General features: G+C 45.0%; 1 protein-coding gene across 3 annotated transcripts in view; it reads left to right on the top strand.

Annotated features, from left to right (window-relative positions):
* The window catches only part of med25 (mediator complex subunit 25), a 61756-nt gene extending 54998 nt beyond the window's left edge, over window positions 1-6758 (top strand). For all 3 annotated transcript variants that reach the window (XM_063189418.1, XM_063189425.1, XM_063189433.1), the window contains 2 exons: window positions 881-1004; window positions 6010-6758. In XM_063189418.1, coding sequence (XP_063045488.1) covers window positions 881-1004; window positions 6010-6116 — 231 coding nt within the window. In that variant the 3' untranslated portion in view covers window positions 6117-6758. The remainder of the gene's footprint in view (window positions 1-880; window positions 1005-6009) is intronic.
* The last annotated feature ends 10004 nt before the right edge of the window (window positions 6759-16762 follow it).

The raw sequence follows: 16762 nt of genomic DNA, 5'->3' as shown, positions 1-16762 counted from the left end.
GGGAGTATTTTTATCTCGAGTTTGGTGTGCTTGGAGACCATGAGCGCGGAGAGGAGAGGGGGATAAATGTGGGGAGAAGTGCGAGCCAGCTCATATTTCTGTTCCTCTGTCATGTGCTGTGTCGGCGTCAAGGGAGCGGGCCGGGGAGAAATTGACACATTTAAGGATCTGAAATCACACTTTCACCATTTTTTACTCCCTCTGTCTCTGTCTGTGTGTTATTCTCTTCTCACGGTCTATATTTAAACCATCTTGCGCTCTCTCTCTCTCTCTCTCTCTCTCTCTCTCTCTCTCTTTCTCTCTCTCTCTCTCTTTCTCTCTCTCACTCTCTCTCTCTCTCTCTCTCTCTTCTCCTCCACCCCCACACCACCCCTCTCTCCCTCTCTTTTATTCCCCCTTTTCATCACTTTCATTTATTCTTTGTCTCTTTCTGCTTTTCTTCTTTCTCTTTTTGCCTTTCATGGCTTCTCTCTCCATCTTCTCTCTCCATCTTCTCACTCCATCTTCTCTCACTATGCCCTCTCTTTCCCTCTTTCTACTTCATTTTTCCTCTATCTCACTCCTCCACCATCTATGCGTTTCTCTCTCTCTCTCTCTCTCTCTCTCTCTCTCTCTCTCTCTCTCCCTCTCTCTTGCTGCCCCCTCTTTCTCTCCCTGTCTCCCCTCCCACCATCCTTTTCCCCTCTGTCTTCCTCTCTCATCCTGTATGTTTTTCTCTCTTTTTCCCTCGCTGCCCCCTCCTTCATCTTTCCTTTCCTGTCTTGTATGTTTTCCTGCTTGCCCACCCCCCCCCTCTCTCTCTCTCTGTCTCTCTCTCTCTCCCCCTCTCCTCCCCCTCTCCTCTCCTCCTCCTCTCTCTCCTCTGTGTTCCCCTCTGCAGCAGCCTGGTGTGGGTCATATGCAGGGCATGTTGCCTGGGCTGCAGGGTCTGGGACAGCAGATGGTCCACCCCACGCCAGGAGGGGGCGCTCCCATGCAGCCCCAGTGGAGGCAGCCTCTCTCAGGTAAATACTATATTGCATTATGGCATTATGGCATATGGCACACGCGCGCTTACACACTCCCATGACCTTATATTGCAACATGCAGTACATACACACACATGCAGACACACATGCATGCGCAAATTCACTCATACACACACGTGCATGCGTACATACACTTATACACACACACACATTTATGCACACACACAATACACAAATGCATATAGGCATGTATATTATGTACACACCAGGAGTGGAAATTATCTGAAACTGCACGCATGTGAGGTATTTATTACACCTCACAGTAGGGCTGCACGATAATGGAAAAAATCATTATCACGATTATTTTGGTCAAAATCGTAATCACGATTATTAATCCCGATTATTGATTTTTTGCAGATTTTTTTGGAAAATTATAACAAGATGAAATATAACCAAGAATGAATTATATACGAGATGAGCAAAATAAGATGAAGTGTAATAATTATGTAATGGCAATAGCATGAAACTTAGGTGGACAGATTTCTGGCCAGAAACACCAGCCTGTCAGTATGTTCTGGCTTTAAGGACGCTCTCAAAGGTTGGTCACTATTGCCACGATTAAATCACGATTTAAATCACGACTTCGATTTCAAGATTTTATCACGATTTTCGATTATTTCCGATTAATTGTGCAGCCCTACCTCACACCAACGCGTGCATGCATTGATTATTATATTTATGTATTATTTATATATTTATTATTACACAGATTAATCAAAGAACTCTGACTTTTTACTTTTGACACACATCACACACATATAACCATGTAAATACACAACAGGGTTGGACGTTATCTGAAATGACATGAATACATGCACTCCAGGGGTGGAAATGATCCGAATGAACACACATCTACATACACAACAGGAGTGGAAATGATCTGAAATGACACGTATATGCGTACGCGCCAGGGGTAAATATACATGCACACCAGGGGTTAAAATTACAGTCAGTCACAGACAGATTAACGATACGATACACCAGCCAGTCAATAATTGATCATCCTCCTCTAATTATTTAATCCACCAACAAGGCATCCTTTGTCAACATTTCGGTTGGCTGGTGAGTGCTACCAGTTATCATCTGTCTCTGTCTCTCTCTCTCTCTCTCTCTCTCTCTCTCTCTCTCTCACACTCACACTCACACTCACACTCACACTCACACTCACACTCACACTCACACTCACACACACACACACACACACACACACACACACACACACACACACTAGGTTTTATTTTGATCCAAGAGACAAGCTAATTGAAGATCCAAGTATTTTGGAAGCACACACATATTCACACTAATGTGTATGTACTACATACACTTACTGACATGCTTTCAGACACACTCTGCACACAGACAAAATGGCAATATAAAAATAGTCTTTCTGCTAGCCAAAGTTTTGTTGACAGTTGTTTTTTCTGTCGAATATTCTTGCAACAATTGCAGCAATTGATGCAGCTACTGTGATTTGTCTCACCAAAGAATAAGTTACCTGTCAAAGTGGCTAGTGAGACTAAAATTGTCTAGCCATAGCCAAACTAGCCATAGCCTAGTTTTACTAGCATTTGGACGGTTTAACGCGTGCCAGTGTCAAGCCCTGGTGAGCACAGTGGTAATGGAAAAGCCCCCGGGGTGCCAAAAACACCCCTCCCCCCCTGAATCAGATCCAGGTTTAGCCAGTTTAGCTCCCATCAGTTCAGCCCGCCCCGACGTCCGACTCCCGGTCCACTCCAGTTTAGACCGTGCCAACACCAGATGAAGTGTTCTGATCTGGACGACGGCCTGATCTGCCAACAGAGATTAGGGCTGCTAACGGCATTTGTCTATTCTACGGGGAGGGAGTCTGACGGCTGAAATACAGTAGGAGCGTATCAGAAAAGGCCCTCGCTGACTGACACACTGATGTACACATATATTTTGACGTTTTTATGCCTCTCCAATTGAGTCGTAAGGAATAAACAATATTTGCGTGATACGAGAGAGGCTTTAAGCTTATCTAGACTGGCACTACTGTTCTTTCAGACTTGTGCTGCTATAATTTACGTTGTGATGTTATTGGGTTTCTGGCACAGCAATTAGTGTTTGCTTTGTTCAGACTGCCATTCAAAGATGGTTTTATTACACGTTTCATTCATCACGTTTGGACGTTTGATGCGCCAACCAAGTTTACTGTATGCCGTTTAGAAATAAGTCTGGAAATCAATCAATGGCTGTTATTCAAGACGTGTTATTCTGTACACCTCGGGCAAAAAACGAAATCTTCCCTCAAACCCCTAAAATAAACCCCCTCCAAGAAGGATGAAAAGGAATGATGGATCCTCAAAGGTCTGGAGTCTCAGTGGGAGCAATTTGGAGGTACCATGTTCATCTGTGCGTGAAATATCACACAAATACAAACAGCGCAAGACCACACAGACAATTTGCAGAGCAGTGTAGCGCCGAGACTGACTGGGAATTGTGTGTGCGTGCGTGTGTGTGTTGGTGTGTATTTGTGCGTGCACGCGTGTTTGTGCATCTGTGTTTGTTTCTATGTATCTATCTGTCTGTGTGTGTGTGTCTGTGTGTGTGTGTGTGTGTGTGTGTGTGTGTGTGTGTGTGTGTGTGTGTGTGTGTGTGTGTGTGTGTGTGTGTGTGTGTGTGTGTGTGTGTGTGTCTTTGAGCACGTCTATCTGCTATTTGTGTGTGTGTGTGCGTGCGTGTGTGTGTGTGTGTGTGTTTGAGCACGTCTATCTGCTATTTGTGTGTGTGTGTGTGTGTGTGTGTGTGCGTGCGTGCTTGCGTGTATGTGTGCGGGTGTGTGTGTGTTTTAGCACCTCTATCTGCATTTTGTGTGTGTGTGCGCGTGTGCGTGCGCAAGTGTGCGTGCGTGCGTGCGTTGACGCACATGCGCAGAAGGCACCCCATTACAGCAGCCAACCTTGTTATGAAGATAATGAGATAAGACACAGAATATACTGTAGAGTTCTATATCATCACAGCCAGCAACACTGGTCCCCGAGGACCAACAAGCCACTGATACAAAACTGGCATAGAAAGAGGACAGACTCAAGTTTGCAGATTAGCAGTAGAGACAGTGATAACAGATAATATTTTTTACATAGTGGTACAGATACAGCCCCCAAGCCACTATTCCTAGTATGATGTGAAAGCGTGTGGCCTCAACTGAAAAGGCAAGATTTTGTACAACACAGGACCACAAGTAGCCTGATTCGGTTGCACAGGTTCCATGCCAGGGGGATTGGGGCCAGAATTCCTGTGGAGTGTTGTGTAAAGCACACAGTGGAAAGGCCTCCCAGTGCGCTCGGTTTAAGTTTCACAGTGCAAAGCAACGTGATGCCAGTGATTCACACTGAAATATTGACAGTGTTTAACTTTGTGAGTCTCTTAGAAGGTGATGAAGTGCATAAGAGCTGAATATGAAAACTAATCCGTACTCTTTTTTTTCCCCTTTTTCCTGGAGTTTTTCCATCACCAAAACAATGTAATAGCTCAAACTCAACAGATTGGATAAGATGCCTCCTAGAATGTTTGGGAATTTGCAGACGTTACTTCAAATATTAGGAAAACCTAAGGAGTTATGCCCATCACACAATCGTCTGACCTCACTGGCCCATAAACCTCACAGACACATAGCGGCCCAGTTTCTAGCTTTTTCGCCTCCCTTCTCTTCCTCTCCACCCCTCTCCAAGTCAAGTGTTGACTGAATTTATCCATCACCAAAGCAATTTAAAATGACAAACTGTGTGTGTGTCCTAGAATGTTTAGAGATATGTGTAAGTGATTTAAAGTGTTGTTGTATCCATGATACAAACTCTGAGGTGTCAATGCTGAGTGCAGAGATTAAAAACCCTGACACAAGTGACTTTACTGATGTCTACCTACTGTATTTTGACTTCTCATTACGATGCAGTTGAAGGAGAGTTTTGTCCACATCCAAGGGAAAGGTGCAGGATGAAGGCCAACTGTAGTTTTCAGAGTGAGAAGTCTGCACACTTAGAATTCTTTTTGTTGTATTTTATTTTTCCATGGCAGGATAACGTTTCGACCTCAACAGTCTTCTTCAGATTCAGATTCTCCAGGAGAATCTGAAGAAGACTGTTGAGGTCGAAACGTTATCCTGCCATAAAAAAAAAAAAATACAGCAAAAAGGATTCAAAGTGTGCAGACTTCTCAGTCATTACGATGCACTCATGCACCTTACCAGGGTCTATGCTCTACTTTGAAAACTGTTTATGTCTAAGTCCTACACCACAGTACTAGATCATAGATTTATCTGTCAACACTAATTTCTGGTCATGTTAATCTTGTCTACCCCAACTCACAGAATATGTTTTTGCACATCTGCCTTTTTTTTTTCTCTCCCTCCCCGACCATTAGCTGTAATACATGTGTCTTGAAATATCGATGTGGGCATTACGTGTGTGTATTTATGTAATCTACTTGAACCCTTAATTTCCCCCCAGGGATCAATATAGTTCCTCTACTCTACTCTACTCTGCTATCAACTGATTCAGAGCTGGTTGGATCAAATTTGTGACAGGGTTTTTACTTTCTGAACCTGGGATTGACCGCTCTGAAAAATATATTCCAGACAACCCATAGAAGTGTATCTGTTACTCGTTATCCATTAAAATAAAGGATTTTTTAAAACTTTTTTCACCAAGATCAGTCTCATTAAGACTACTACCTTCAACAAGGAGCCTACTGCCTGTTTGGGCCTTCACATTTTGGAGATAGTCACAACCTAAATACTGAAGTGCAGGGCTTTGGCTAGTAGATATTTTTTCTCACTAGCCAAATGGAAGGTCAACTAGCCATTTATTTTATCACCAAAATAAACCATGCGTTAATTATGTTGCTTTTAATTATTCTATTAAACCATTTCCTCAACACAGATAAGCAATGAAGTAAGGGTATCTGCTTACTTTTTAACCTTTCTTTGATGTCTCTTGTTGTTTTTTTCCCCACCCACCCCCAGGTCAAATGTTGATGACTGCAGGGCCCCGTGGGCCGGTCAACCAGGGTCCCGGCATCCCTCCAGTCTCCAGCTCCATGGAGGACGAGATCCTCATGGACCTCATCTGAAGATCTGAAGCTGCATGCCAGCGGAGCGGCCGCGGCATGCTAAACATGATGGACTAATACTGTACAGTGCCCACCATCAGGGACCTTTTTTTGTGACGATAGTTTCTCTACCCTTCTTTTTTTACTGTAAACAAAACCAAACAAGGAAATTATTATGACGCCTTTTTTTTCGCCATCTTCTTCTCTTTGATCAGTTAAACAGAACATTTATTACATACAGTAAGGTGAAATCAGGTAAATTGGGCCACTTTTTCCATTCACTCATATGCAGAAAAATGTGGCCCAATTTACCTTAATTCACCCTGCATGCACAGAACATTTATTACAATACAGTACATGCACAGAACTGAATGAAATACATATAGGACCTGGACACTTTGACTTCATGCAGCCAAATGCACTGTCTGATTTCAGTGAAATGATGAGCTTGTGACTAGACAACCCCGTCTAGGGAACTGCCGAAGACTGAGAGACATCATCGAGTGTGAATTAGTCCTCTTCAGAAATGACCTCCTTTTTTTTAATCAGTACAGACACACTTCTCATTACCCTTCCCATTAGCCTGTCTCTATGTTTTATTTTTAAGGTAATCTTAAGTTGTGAACTGTAGGCATAATAAATTGAAATCAGTTGGATACTTGACACTTGTCTCAGTCAGTGTGGCACAGACATAATTTCCATCTTTTCTTTCCTTTCCAGAGTACCATTTTCCACACTCTCAGAAACACATTTGATCTGGTCCCTTTTCATTTTCACACATATTGAGCAACTGAGCAATGAAAGACAGAACAGCGATATATGGGGAGATAAAGCAAGAGAGGATGAAGTGCTGGTGGTGCGATGCAGACAGAGACATAATTGAACATATCTTGTCACTGTATGAGCTTTGTTACCGTCGAAGGTGTTGTTTTTTTCCTTCGACCGGATACCATGGCCGATGAATGGACGGGTGACAGACTGAAATAGAAGGGACCAATGGGCTGCTTTAATGCCTCCGTTCTGCCAAATGGTGTCAGGGTGTTAATTTTAACTACTTCCAACATGTCGCGGTGGAACCCATAGCGTGCCCCCTGGTGCCAAGTAGTCCTAGCAGATGGTAGCGCTTGGCCGCGCCACGCTTTCCTTGGCACCATCAGACGCAGGAACGGGAACGGGAATGGGGGCCGCATGCGCACGGCACAACCAACCAACACCATGCTGCTCACAATATGCGTCCGCACTCGTAAAAAGGCAAATTGGATGTAAGCTTATCGGCATCGTTATAATAACCCTCGGTCTTTAGACAGCTATATAGGGAGCGTGCTTCACTAACAAGCTCCCATCCCCATATGCGTTGTGGTGAGCACTGAATTAGTCCAAAAGCACAACACTGACCGCACAACTCAAAACAATGAACTCAAAGCTAGCAGGGAGGTGTTTTGCTGGTGTGCCTCACCAGCTTACTAATGATACTGAAATAGGACACAAACAAACAAACAGTCCTATTGTAAACAGCAGGGCAAAGCAATCGGCATGATTTTAAACATATGTTTGGCATGCTACCTCGTTAGTCCTCGAAAATAAATCCCAGCCACACATCTGACTCAGTGAGCAGACTCACATTCTCACACACAGAGAGGAAGTGATGTTACTCCTTGTCGCCAGGGAGACAGAGACGGTTGCTAAGATACCATGACACCGGGATCTGAATCTAAGCCTTTTTAGCCCCCCCCCCATTCCACCCCCTGCCATCGCTCACAGCCTCACACATGCAGTCACACACACAGACGCTTCTGTGTTGGCGTGCCGTGCCGTGCCATGCAAGCGTTTGGTTTGCTTCCCCCTCAGAGGCAGCCTCACCTTCACAACATTTGGACAACTGTAAGCAGCTTGCTCTTTTCCCTCTCCTTCTTCCTCTCCTTCCTATCCTCCTCCTTGCTTTCTCTCTATATCCCTCTTACACACACACACACACACACACACACACACACACACACACACACACAATGTGTACCGTTTTACAGGTCAGAACACTGCATCCCCCCACCCTCCTCCGCCGGTGTGCTTCATTGCTCTTTAAGATGGACACATTAGCCCATAATGTAATGGCTCTCTCTCTCTCCTGCTGTGGTGGAGTAGAGAGGACTTATAGAAATAGGCTCATTTATATAATGTTCCTATTGCTCGGCCGGCCACTGATTACGATGCTGATGCGCGATCATAATTAGAAGCTGTGGCATGATGCATCAAACACGGTCGTTACAAGTTATGGAGCACTGCTCAGTGCTCGCTCACCTCATCGCTCGCACACGCGCTCGCACACGCGCTCGCTCGCGCGCACACACACTGTACTGTACCGCCTTGCCTTCACACGGCCGTTACAAGTTATGGAGCGCTGCTCTCACCGCATCGCTCTCTCGCTCACACGCTCGCTCGCAAGCTCGCACATACACACCACATCGCAGGCATGCACGCTCGCTCGCACACACACTGTACTGCCTTGCCTTCACATGGCCGTTACAAGTTATGGAGCACTGCTCACTCACTCACTGCATTGCTCGTTCGCTCACACACACCGCATCGCCCGCTCGCACACACACTTGCCTTCACATGGTCGTTACAAGTTATGGAGCACTGCTCTCTCACCGCATCGCACGCACGCTCGCTCGCACACACACTGTACTGCCTTGCCTTCACATGGCCGTTACAAGTTATGGAGCACTGCTCTCTCACCGCATCACACACACGCTCGCTCGCACACATGCACGCACGCTCGCTCACACACACACACACACACACTGTACTGCCTTGCCTTCACATGGCCGTTACAAGTTATGGAGCACTGCTCTCTCACCGCATCACACGCTCGCTCGCACACATGCACGCACGCTCGCTCACACACACACACACTGTACTGCCTTGCCTTCTCACGGTCGTTACCAGTTATGGAGCACTGCTCACTCACTCACTCACCGCATTGCTCACTTACTCACACACCGCATCGCCTGCTCGCTCGCACGCTCGCACACACACTGTACTGTACCGCCTTGCCTTCACACGGTCGTTACAAGTTATGGAGCGCTGCTCTCACACACCGCATCACACGCTCCCTCGCACGCTCGCACATACACACCACATCGCACGCACGCATGCACGCTCGCTCGCACACACACTACTGCCTTGCCTTCACATGGCCGTTACAAGTTATGGAGCACTGCTCTCTCACCGCATCGCCCGCTCGCACACACACTTGCCTTCACATGGTCGTTACAAGTTATGGAGCTCTGCTCTCACCGCATCGCTCCGTCGCGCGCACGCATGAATGCACGCTCGCTCGCTCGCACACACTACTGTACTGCCTTGCCTTCACATGGTCGTTACAAGTTATGGAGCGCTGCTCTCTCACTCACCGCATCGCTCTCTCGCACACACGCTCGCACACTCACACACACTGTACTGTACTGGGCTGCCTTCCCCTCATCTAGAGAGGAGTATTGATGGCTCTCTAGGTGGCTTTAATCTAAGTGTGGCAGCCCTGCAGTTGGGGGTGTCTGGGTTTGATGATAAGTGGGTCACAGAAAAGCCACCATGTTTCCCTCTTGTGATGGTGATCATTTTAGGGAGGGCTTTTGCTACGAATCACTGTAAAATATAATGTCTCTGAGGGGAGTGCGTGTGGCGTGTGGGGCTGCCTAGTGCTGCCGCTGCGGTAAAAAAGCTCTGGGAGGATAATTTTTTTCCTCTCTTCTTGATCTTCAAGGGGCCTCGCCTGCTGATTAAGTTGTGCTGGCTCCATATGCATATCTTTATTTCACGATGGAGATTGAATTTAAAAGGGAGTAAAAGGGGGAAAAGCCTTTAGTGGAATAAAAAGAAGAGTGCACGGGCGGTCACGGACGGTTCTAAACGTTCTCTCTCTCTCTCTCTCAGCCTCTCCACAGAGGTGCCACCTAAGGTTTGGCATTTACATGTCCCTGATTGTGGTTTCCCTCCTCCCTCCGCTTTTTTCCCCCCTTGCTATGCGAGTCCCAGAATTTGTAATACATCATACGGAATGTCTAAAATGCTGACTAAGCTGCTTTTTTCTTTTTTACAATATGAAATGCCTTGCGAGTCTGAGGCAGCGACGGGCTTCTGGGAGAACCTCGAGGTCACCAGTGCTCTATGCGGCTGTGATTGGTTGACATCTGAACACGCCCACCCAGTGCAGCGGTGTTGAGGTAGACTAGGCTGGTACCAGTGTTTCTCAACCTCTTTTGCACAAACGCCCCCTGGACCTCATCCTAAGCCTCCCAATGCCCCCTTGACCTCATAATAAGCCCGCCAACGCCCCCCTTAACGATGAAAAAAATTAAATGGACTAATGCCCCTGTCGTGCCGAAAAGCGAGTCCCTGCCAGAACTCGAGTGCCCTCATTGAAACCAATGGAAACCAATGACCAATTTTTCAGATATTTTTCACCCATTTTTGCAGACAAATCCGACACAATTTAAGATGGAAAGCCTACCAATAAAGCATCTGCATTCCTTCTGGTAGTACCACAAAGAGCTGGTTAGAATTTCAGTATTATTTCCATAAAATAATCGAAGAATTATCATAACAAATGTTACGGTTTCATTCAAATAGCTCATATTAAGTGGAAGACGAGTAATGTTTCATAAGCATATGTTTAGTTCATTAATTATGTAGTTAATTCTGCAAAAATGAGTGTAATTTTCTCTCCAAAAATGTCATTGGTTTCAATGAGGGCACTCGTGTTCTAGCAGGGACTCGCTTTTCGGCACGACACCCCCAATGACAACTAAGCGCTGCCTCCTCTCAACTGTATCCTTCTCAACGCCCCCCCTAGGGCTCCCCAACGCCCCCTGGGGGTCTGTACCGCCCCCGTTGAGAAACACTATACTAACCAGAGCTTCTAGGGCTGAATGTAATGACGGCCTCTAAGAATATGCCAGAGTGTGATCATAATTTTTTATTGGCCAGTTTTAGAGCGAGTAGAGGGCCATAATAAAACTTGCATGAATTGTAGCAGCAGCAGAAGCCGTAGTTGTACAGGCGAGTGGAGATGCATCATTTATCCCCAAGGAAGGAAGCTGTGTAAATATGTACAGTGTGAAAACTGCATCTGAAAACATATGAGTTTGTCTTTGTGAAGCGTCAGAGCAACTATCAGGTGGCAGATCTTCATCAGTCTTCATCAGGCGTGACGAATCAGTGTGTCAGAATCAGTGTTGAGCGTTCTCACCCTTCTTAATCAATCTATGTCCACAGGAAAAAAATGATAAATGCTAAAAATTGGTATATTGCCAGGATGAATAGTAGAGACCTGGATGGGGCCTCTAAAATAGTGCCAGTGCCAGTGTATCAACTAACAATGGAGTAACTAACAATGGAGTAACGCTAGTGTGGTAGGCAGGTAGCAAGCACATACAGTGCATCTCTGTGTTGACAGGCAGGGGCGCTGGTAGGGGGGGTACAAAAGGTACAGTTGTCCTGGGCCCAGGGAACAAGGGGGCCCAAAAAAAAATAGTTCTCATTACATTGTATAGTATTGGGCTAGGGGGCCCTTTTTCAGATGACTTTGTCCTGGGCCCTGCCAAAGCTGTCAGCTGAGCAGCCATGTTGACAGGCATTGCTCCGACTTGCAGCGCGCAGGAGAAGCCCTCCACCTCTCCATGTTGTCACGATGTTCATTCCGACCTGTCAGACAACACTGTCAGCCTGTGCTGTGAGGCTACCAACACTCACATGGAGCTGAGAGTGAGAAGAGGGGAGAAGAGAGGAGACGGTCGCTCTGCCAGCCAGGAGCAGGGGTTGCCAGATGAGGCTGATGATTTCCAGACTGAAAACCCGCCTGGAAGCACTAAATCCATCCTGCCCAATTCTATTGATTTCTATGGCCAAGAATTGGGCGTTGCTAAGTGCCATTTTTACCCGCAGACGGCCACCCTAAGCAGCAAAATAGTGTGGGAAACCGCCCAATCTGGCAACACTGTCCACGAGCTCTGTGGTTATTTGAGCAGGGAAGCCGGAGAAGGCATGGACTGCTGAGACCTGCACCGTCTCCCCTGTCTGCTGATGAGCACCCCCCCCACACTCCTCTCTCTCTCCTACCCTCTCTCTCTCTCTCTCTCTCTCTCTCTCTCTCTCTCTCTCTCGCTCTCTCTCTCTCTCGCTCTCCTACTCTCTCTCTCTCTCTCTCTCTCTCTCTCTCTCTCTCTCGTTCTCTCTCTCTCTCTCTCTCTCTCTCTCTCTCTCGCTCTCTGGCTCTCCTACTCTCTCTCTCTCTCGCTCTCCTACTCTCTCTCTCTCTCTCTCTCTCTCTCTCTCTCTCTCTCTCTCTCTCTCTCTCTCTCTAGTTCTCTCTCTGCAGGCCCCGGAGGCCCAGTGGTAGATTTAGTGCAGGGGTGAGCCAAGTAAAGCAAAGGGGGTTCAGAGGAGAGAGAAAGAGACAGAGAGACTAGGAGAGAAAGAGACAGAGAGACAGGGAGAGAAAGATGGAGAGAACAGGGAGAGAAAGATGGAGAGAACAGGGTGATAAAGATGGAGAGAACAGACTAGGATAGGTCTGATTCATAGAGAGAAAAAGAGAGAGATGGTGAGGGCAAGCAAGGGAGAATGAGGTGAGGAATCAGGTGAGAGTTAATCTTTTTTCCAGCACACCTTCCGCCTACCTGAGCAGGGGAGGGGTTCGGAGTCTTGGCCTACTCCTGCACCCGTGACCCAAATCACAGCGAAAAGAACAGGCAACATCTGTGAGGACAGCACGGCAAGCTAGAGGTCCACGGAGAAAAGGTGGTCAGGCTAAAAAGGTTGTTGGTCACCTTGAGACGAATACTTTAATAGTTCATAGGTTTTATACTTCATTGTTATTTTCCTCCCTGAGTCTAAAAAACCCAACTTAAAGGATGATTGATTGGTCAAAGATGGCTGGTCATAACGACAGTGTTTACATAAGGCAATAATGTAGTATGTGAATGCGTGCGGCGTTCATAAAAGGTGCATAGGCGGAACTAGGACTCGTTTGACTACTGGTGACAGCTGGCGCTCATGGACCTAAAAGTCTCCTTGACCAGCGGAGCATCCGAGACGGCTCAATGTCACCTGGAGTAGTTTGTGGCACTGATGACACTGCAGTATTGCATCCTGCGTGTCTTAACATATAGCAGCCAACTGTGATACTACGATCCACTGTCTTGTTTTTACTAGTGAAAGGTGGAATTGTCAATTGAAGAGAGCTACTAGGCGTATAGAAATGGGCCTTCTCCTCATCAGTTATTGTTATAATCCATGCAACAGGGGACAGAAAGCATACTCTGAAATGCCTATTATGAGTTTAAGAAACAGTGTAACAATTGTAGAAACATAAACATTAAGGCCAAAAAAATGGTGCTCCTTTGAACAGCTCAGTGTCACCTGGAGTAGCTTGTGGCACGGATGACACTGCAGTATTACATCCTCCGCCCCAATTTAAAGCCTGGCTGTGTGTCTTAACATGCAGCAGCCAACCGATACTACGATCCACTTTTTCATTTTTACTGTTTTAAAGCAACACTACGTGCATTTACTTTGCGGTTGAGCTGTACGTTAGAGACTGTTAGAGATTGTTGCTCAGAGAAAGTACATAGAGTCATCCTGTTACGATTTTAACAACCAGAAATAATTTTGGAAAAAACATTTTATGGCTCAAAAATTACTCAGTGTTCCTTTAAAAGTGCCATAATTGCAGTATTTTTGTACCAGGTGAGAGATTTCTGTGAACATAAGAGTGGATTTGTGGTGGGGTAAAAGCCAAGCAGCGCAATAAATATTACACCGCAATTTGCTTCAGCTTTGAATAAATTTGTTGACCCCCAGTAGGTCCACCACAAGCCTGTGTGAAGCGAACACAGCATTAGACTACTCATTACCATAGCCTACTTGTTGTTTCCCTTTGAAGGTCCACCGTCCAACACACATGAAACAGATTACATTAAAGTCAAGAAGTTACCTCTTGAAAATGAGCCACCACCACCAACACGGGATTGTACCGGTATATTAAAACGGTTCTCTTTTGTTTTTAGATTTTGTAATTGCAATTTTAGGAAGCAAACCTCTCAGACACAAAATTTGATGATAAGAACATTTTGTATTGTTTCTTTGAAGAGGTTAAATACACATGAAAGATATAAACTTTAAAAAGTTATAACTTATTTACTTATTCAACATATTAAATTAACGTTTTATTTTTCATTGGCTTACCACCATACGGTACAGTACACTCTATCATTATTGAACTCCAAAGGTTTTGAGGGAGAGGCTTGTGGCAAATACAAAGCGGATTCCAAAAAAGTTGGGACACTTGGTATTTTGTGAATAAAATCTAAATGCTTTCATTTTCAAAACATTCAATATATTAATAAGATAGAGCATTGTGTGAAGACAATATATCAGTTGTTAAAGCCAAGCAGAATTATTGTTTTGAGGAAAATATGTGCTCATATCAAATATCACCCTTGCAACACATCCCAAAACAGTTGGGGCAGGGCCAACACAATGTTTTTAAGGTTGGATAAGACTAAAGACAAGACAAAGGAGGAGACATAACAGTTAAATACTTTGACTCATGGCATGATTTTATGAAAACAATAGTTATTTTTCTGTGCAATACATGATTTCAGCAGCTAAAATGGGAGGTGTGTTCTTCATCTTGTTTTCCTTTTTGTTATGCGACATATAATATGGCATATCCTGACTGCAAGCTGGCCATTTTATCACCTGTTTACTCTTATGATGGAACAACACCGTTGGAACATAGTAGAGAATGCAATTTGCCATCATTATAGGGCAATATCTAAAGGCAGTGCTCCAAACTATGATAGCTAAGCCTGCTGTTAAAAATCTGTATATATCAGTAATAAATCAGTAATTAGTCCCTCAACATATTCACTTCTGAGGGACACAGCCTCTCTGTAATGGTATTTTATTTGTGCTTTCATATTGGTAGTCAATATATCAAAATGTTCTTCCTTCTGATAATTTTTAGAATTATCCAACTATTTCAACATGTTTTGGCCCTGTCCCAATTTTTTTGAGATTTGTTGCAAGGGTCAAATTATAAATGAACACGTATTTCCATCGAAGCAATACTTTTGCCTGGCTTTAACAGTTCATATGCTGATGTTGTGCTATTGTCCATGTAATGCATGGATTGAATGTTTTGAAAATGGCAGCAATTTGCTTTTATTCATAAAATACCATGGAAACCGGTTGTAGATAATTTATGTAAAATTGCAGAGAAAAGTAATATTCACCTACCACTAGAGTCGCCGCAAATTGATCTGACTGTAGGATACGTGGACGTATATATCGCATTTACAGCAGGTATTTTGGGCCTTTATTTTGATAGGACATCATGAGAGAAGACATGAAGTGAACGGGAGAAACTAAAGAGATGCGAGAGTATCGGGAAAGGACCTCTGGACAGAATTGAAGCCAGATCCAAGGCCATGACCACCTCTGCCTGTGTGAAATCACTTACCAAAACCATTCTATTTTTGTAGTTATGAACCTGTGCCAACCTCTATGAAAGGAATTAGAAGGAAGGAAAGCAGGGCTGGACTGGCCACCTGGCATAGCGGACATTTCCCGGTGGGCCCTGCACCCTTGTGCAGTGCTGTGTTGCTAATTATGAAGGGCCCCTTTCAGCCAGAAGTGCCTGGGCCCTATTTCTCCCCCAGTCCAGCCCTGAAGGAAAGTACAAGATCAGCTTTAGGCCATTTCTTTACATTTGGTCCACTGGAACATGAACAAGATTTAAGGCAAGTGGTTAGGATTTGTCTGACCACACACGTCCCATTCAGTACAATGGGATGTCTTTGTCTATTGCACCCTAAGGGGAGGCTCTTCTCATCACGTCCCAACATTCACTTAAAGACAAAGATGAACCAACTAATTACAATTTGGTGGTTATCGATTGATTGTCCAGTGAGCAAAGCACATTGGGGTCAGGATGACCTGAAGGAGATGTGCACACACACTCGCAACGGTGCACAAATTAATGAGGAGTGGAGAGAGGTCAGAGGTCATGGCAGATGATCTGACTACATAAATGCTGCTGTGCCTGAACCAGATATTTCCTTGAGATCAATGATAAACATACACACTGGTTAGGAAAATGGTAAAATATTGGCATTATAAAATGGCATATCAGGTACTATAGAGTACATGTACTAAATACTATAGCCTACATGTACTATACAGTCCCTCCAGTTTTTCGCGATTCAGCGATCGCGTGGATTCATGCAAATTCAATGATATTCCGCATAATTTCACGATGCCACGTAATTCCTGTAAAGCCGCATTTTCCCCGCAAATTTTCCCCTTTGTCCCCTTCAACATTCTGTGGAGTTTATTGATTTATGTTACTACAATACCACCGGAGACGAAAACCATTAGGAAGCTTTTTTGTTAATATGTCACTGAAACATTGAAAAAACATTGCCTGCTATTTCGCAAGTCGCGACCCTCATCTCAGCTGCTCCGCGTCTCTCTCCTCCCCTCCCTCACACATAGGCCTGCCTACACGCAGGCGTCGGTGCTGCACACCCGTGACCTTTTTTTAACAGCAGTAGCCTACTTTTCAGTGCAATCCTGGCTGGAAAAAGTATTGTTGCCCATTTATCCAT

This window comes from Engraulis encrasicolus, chromosome 2 (genome assembly GCF_034702125.1).
Source record: "Engraulis encrasicolus isolate BLACKSEA-1 chromosome 2, IST_EnEncr_1.0, whole genome shotgun sequence".
In the NCBI taxonomy this organism is placed as follows: Eukaryota; Metazoa; Chordata; class Actinopteri; order Clupeiformes; family Engraulidae; genus Engraulis; species Engraulis encrasicolus.
This window is presented reverse-complemented; position numbering and strand designations above follow the sequence as displayed.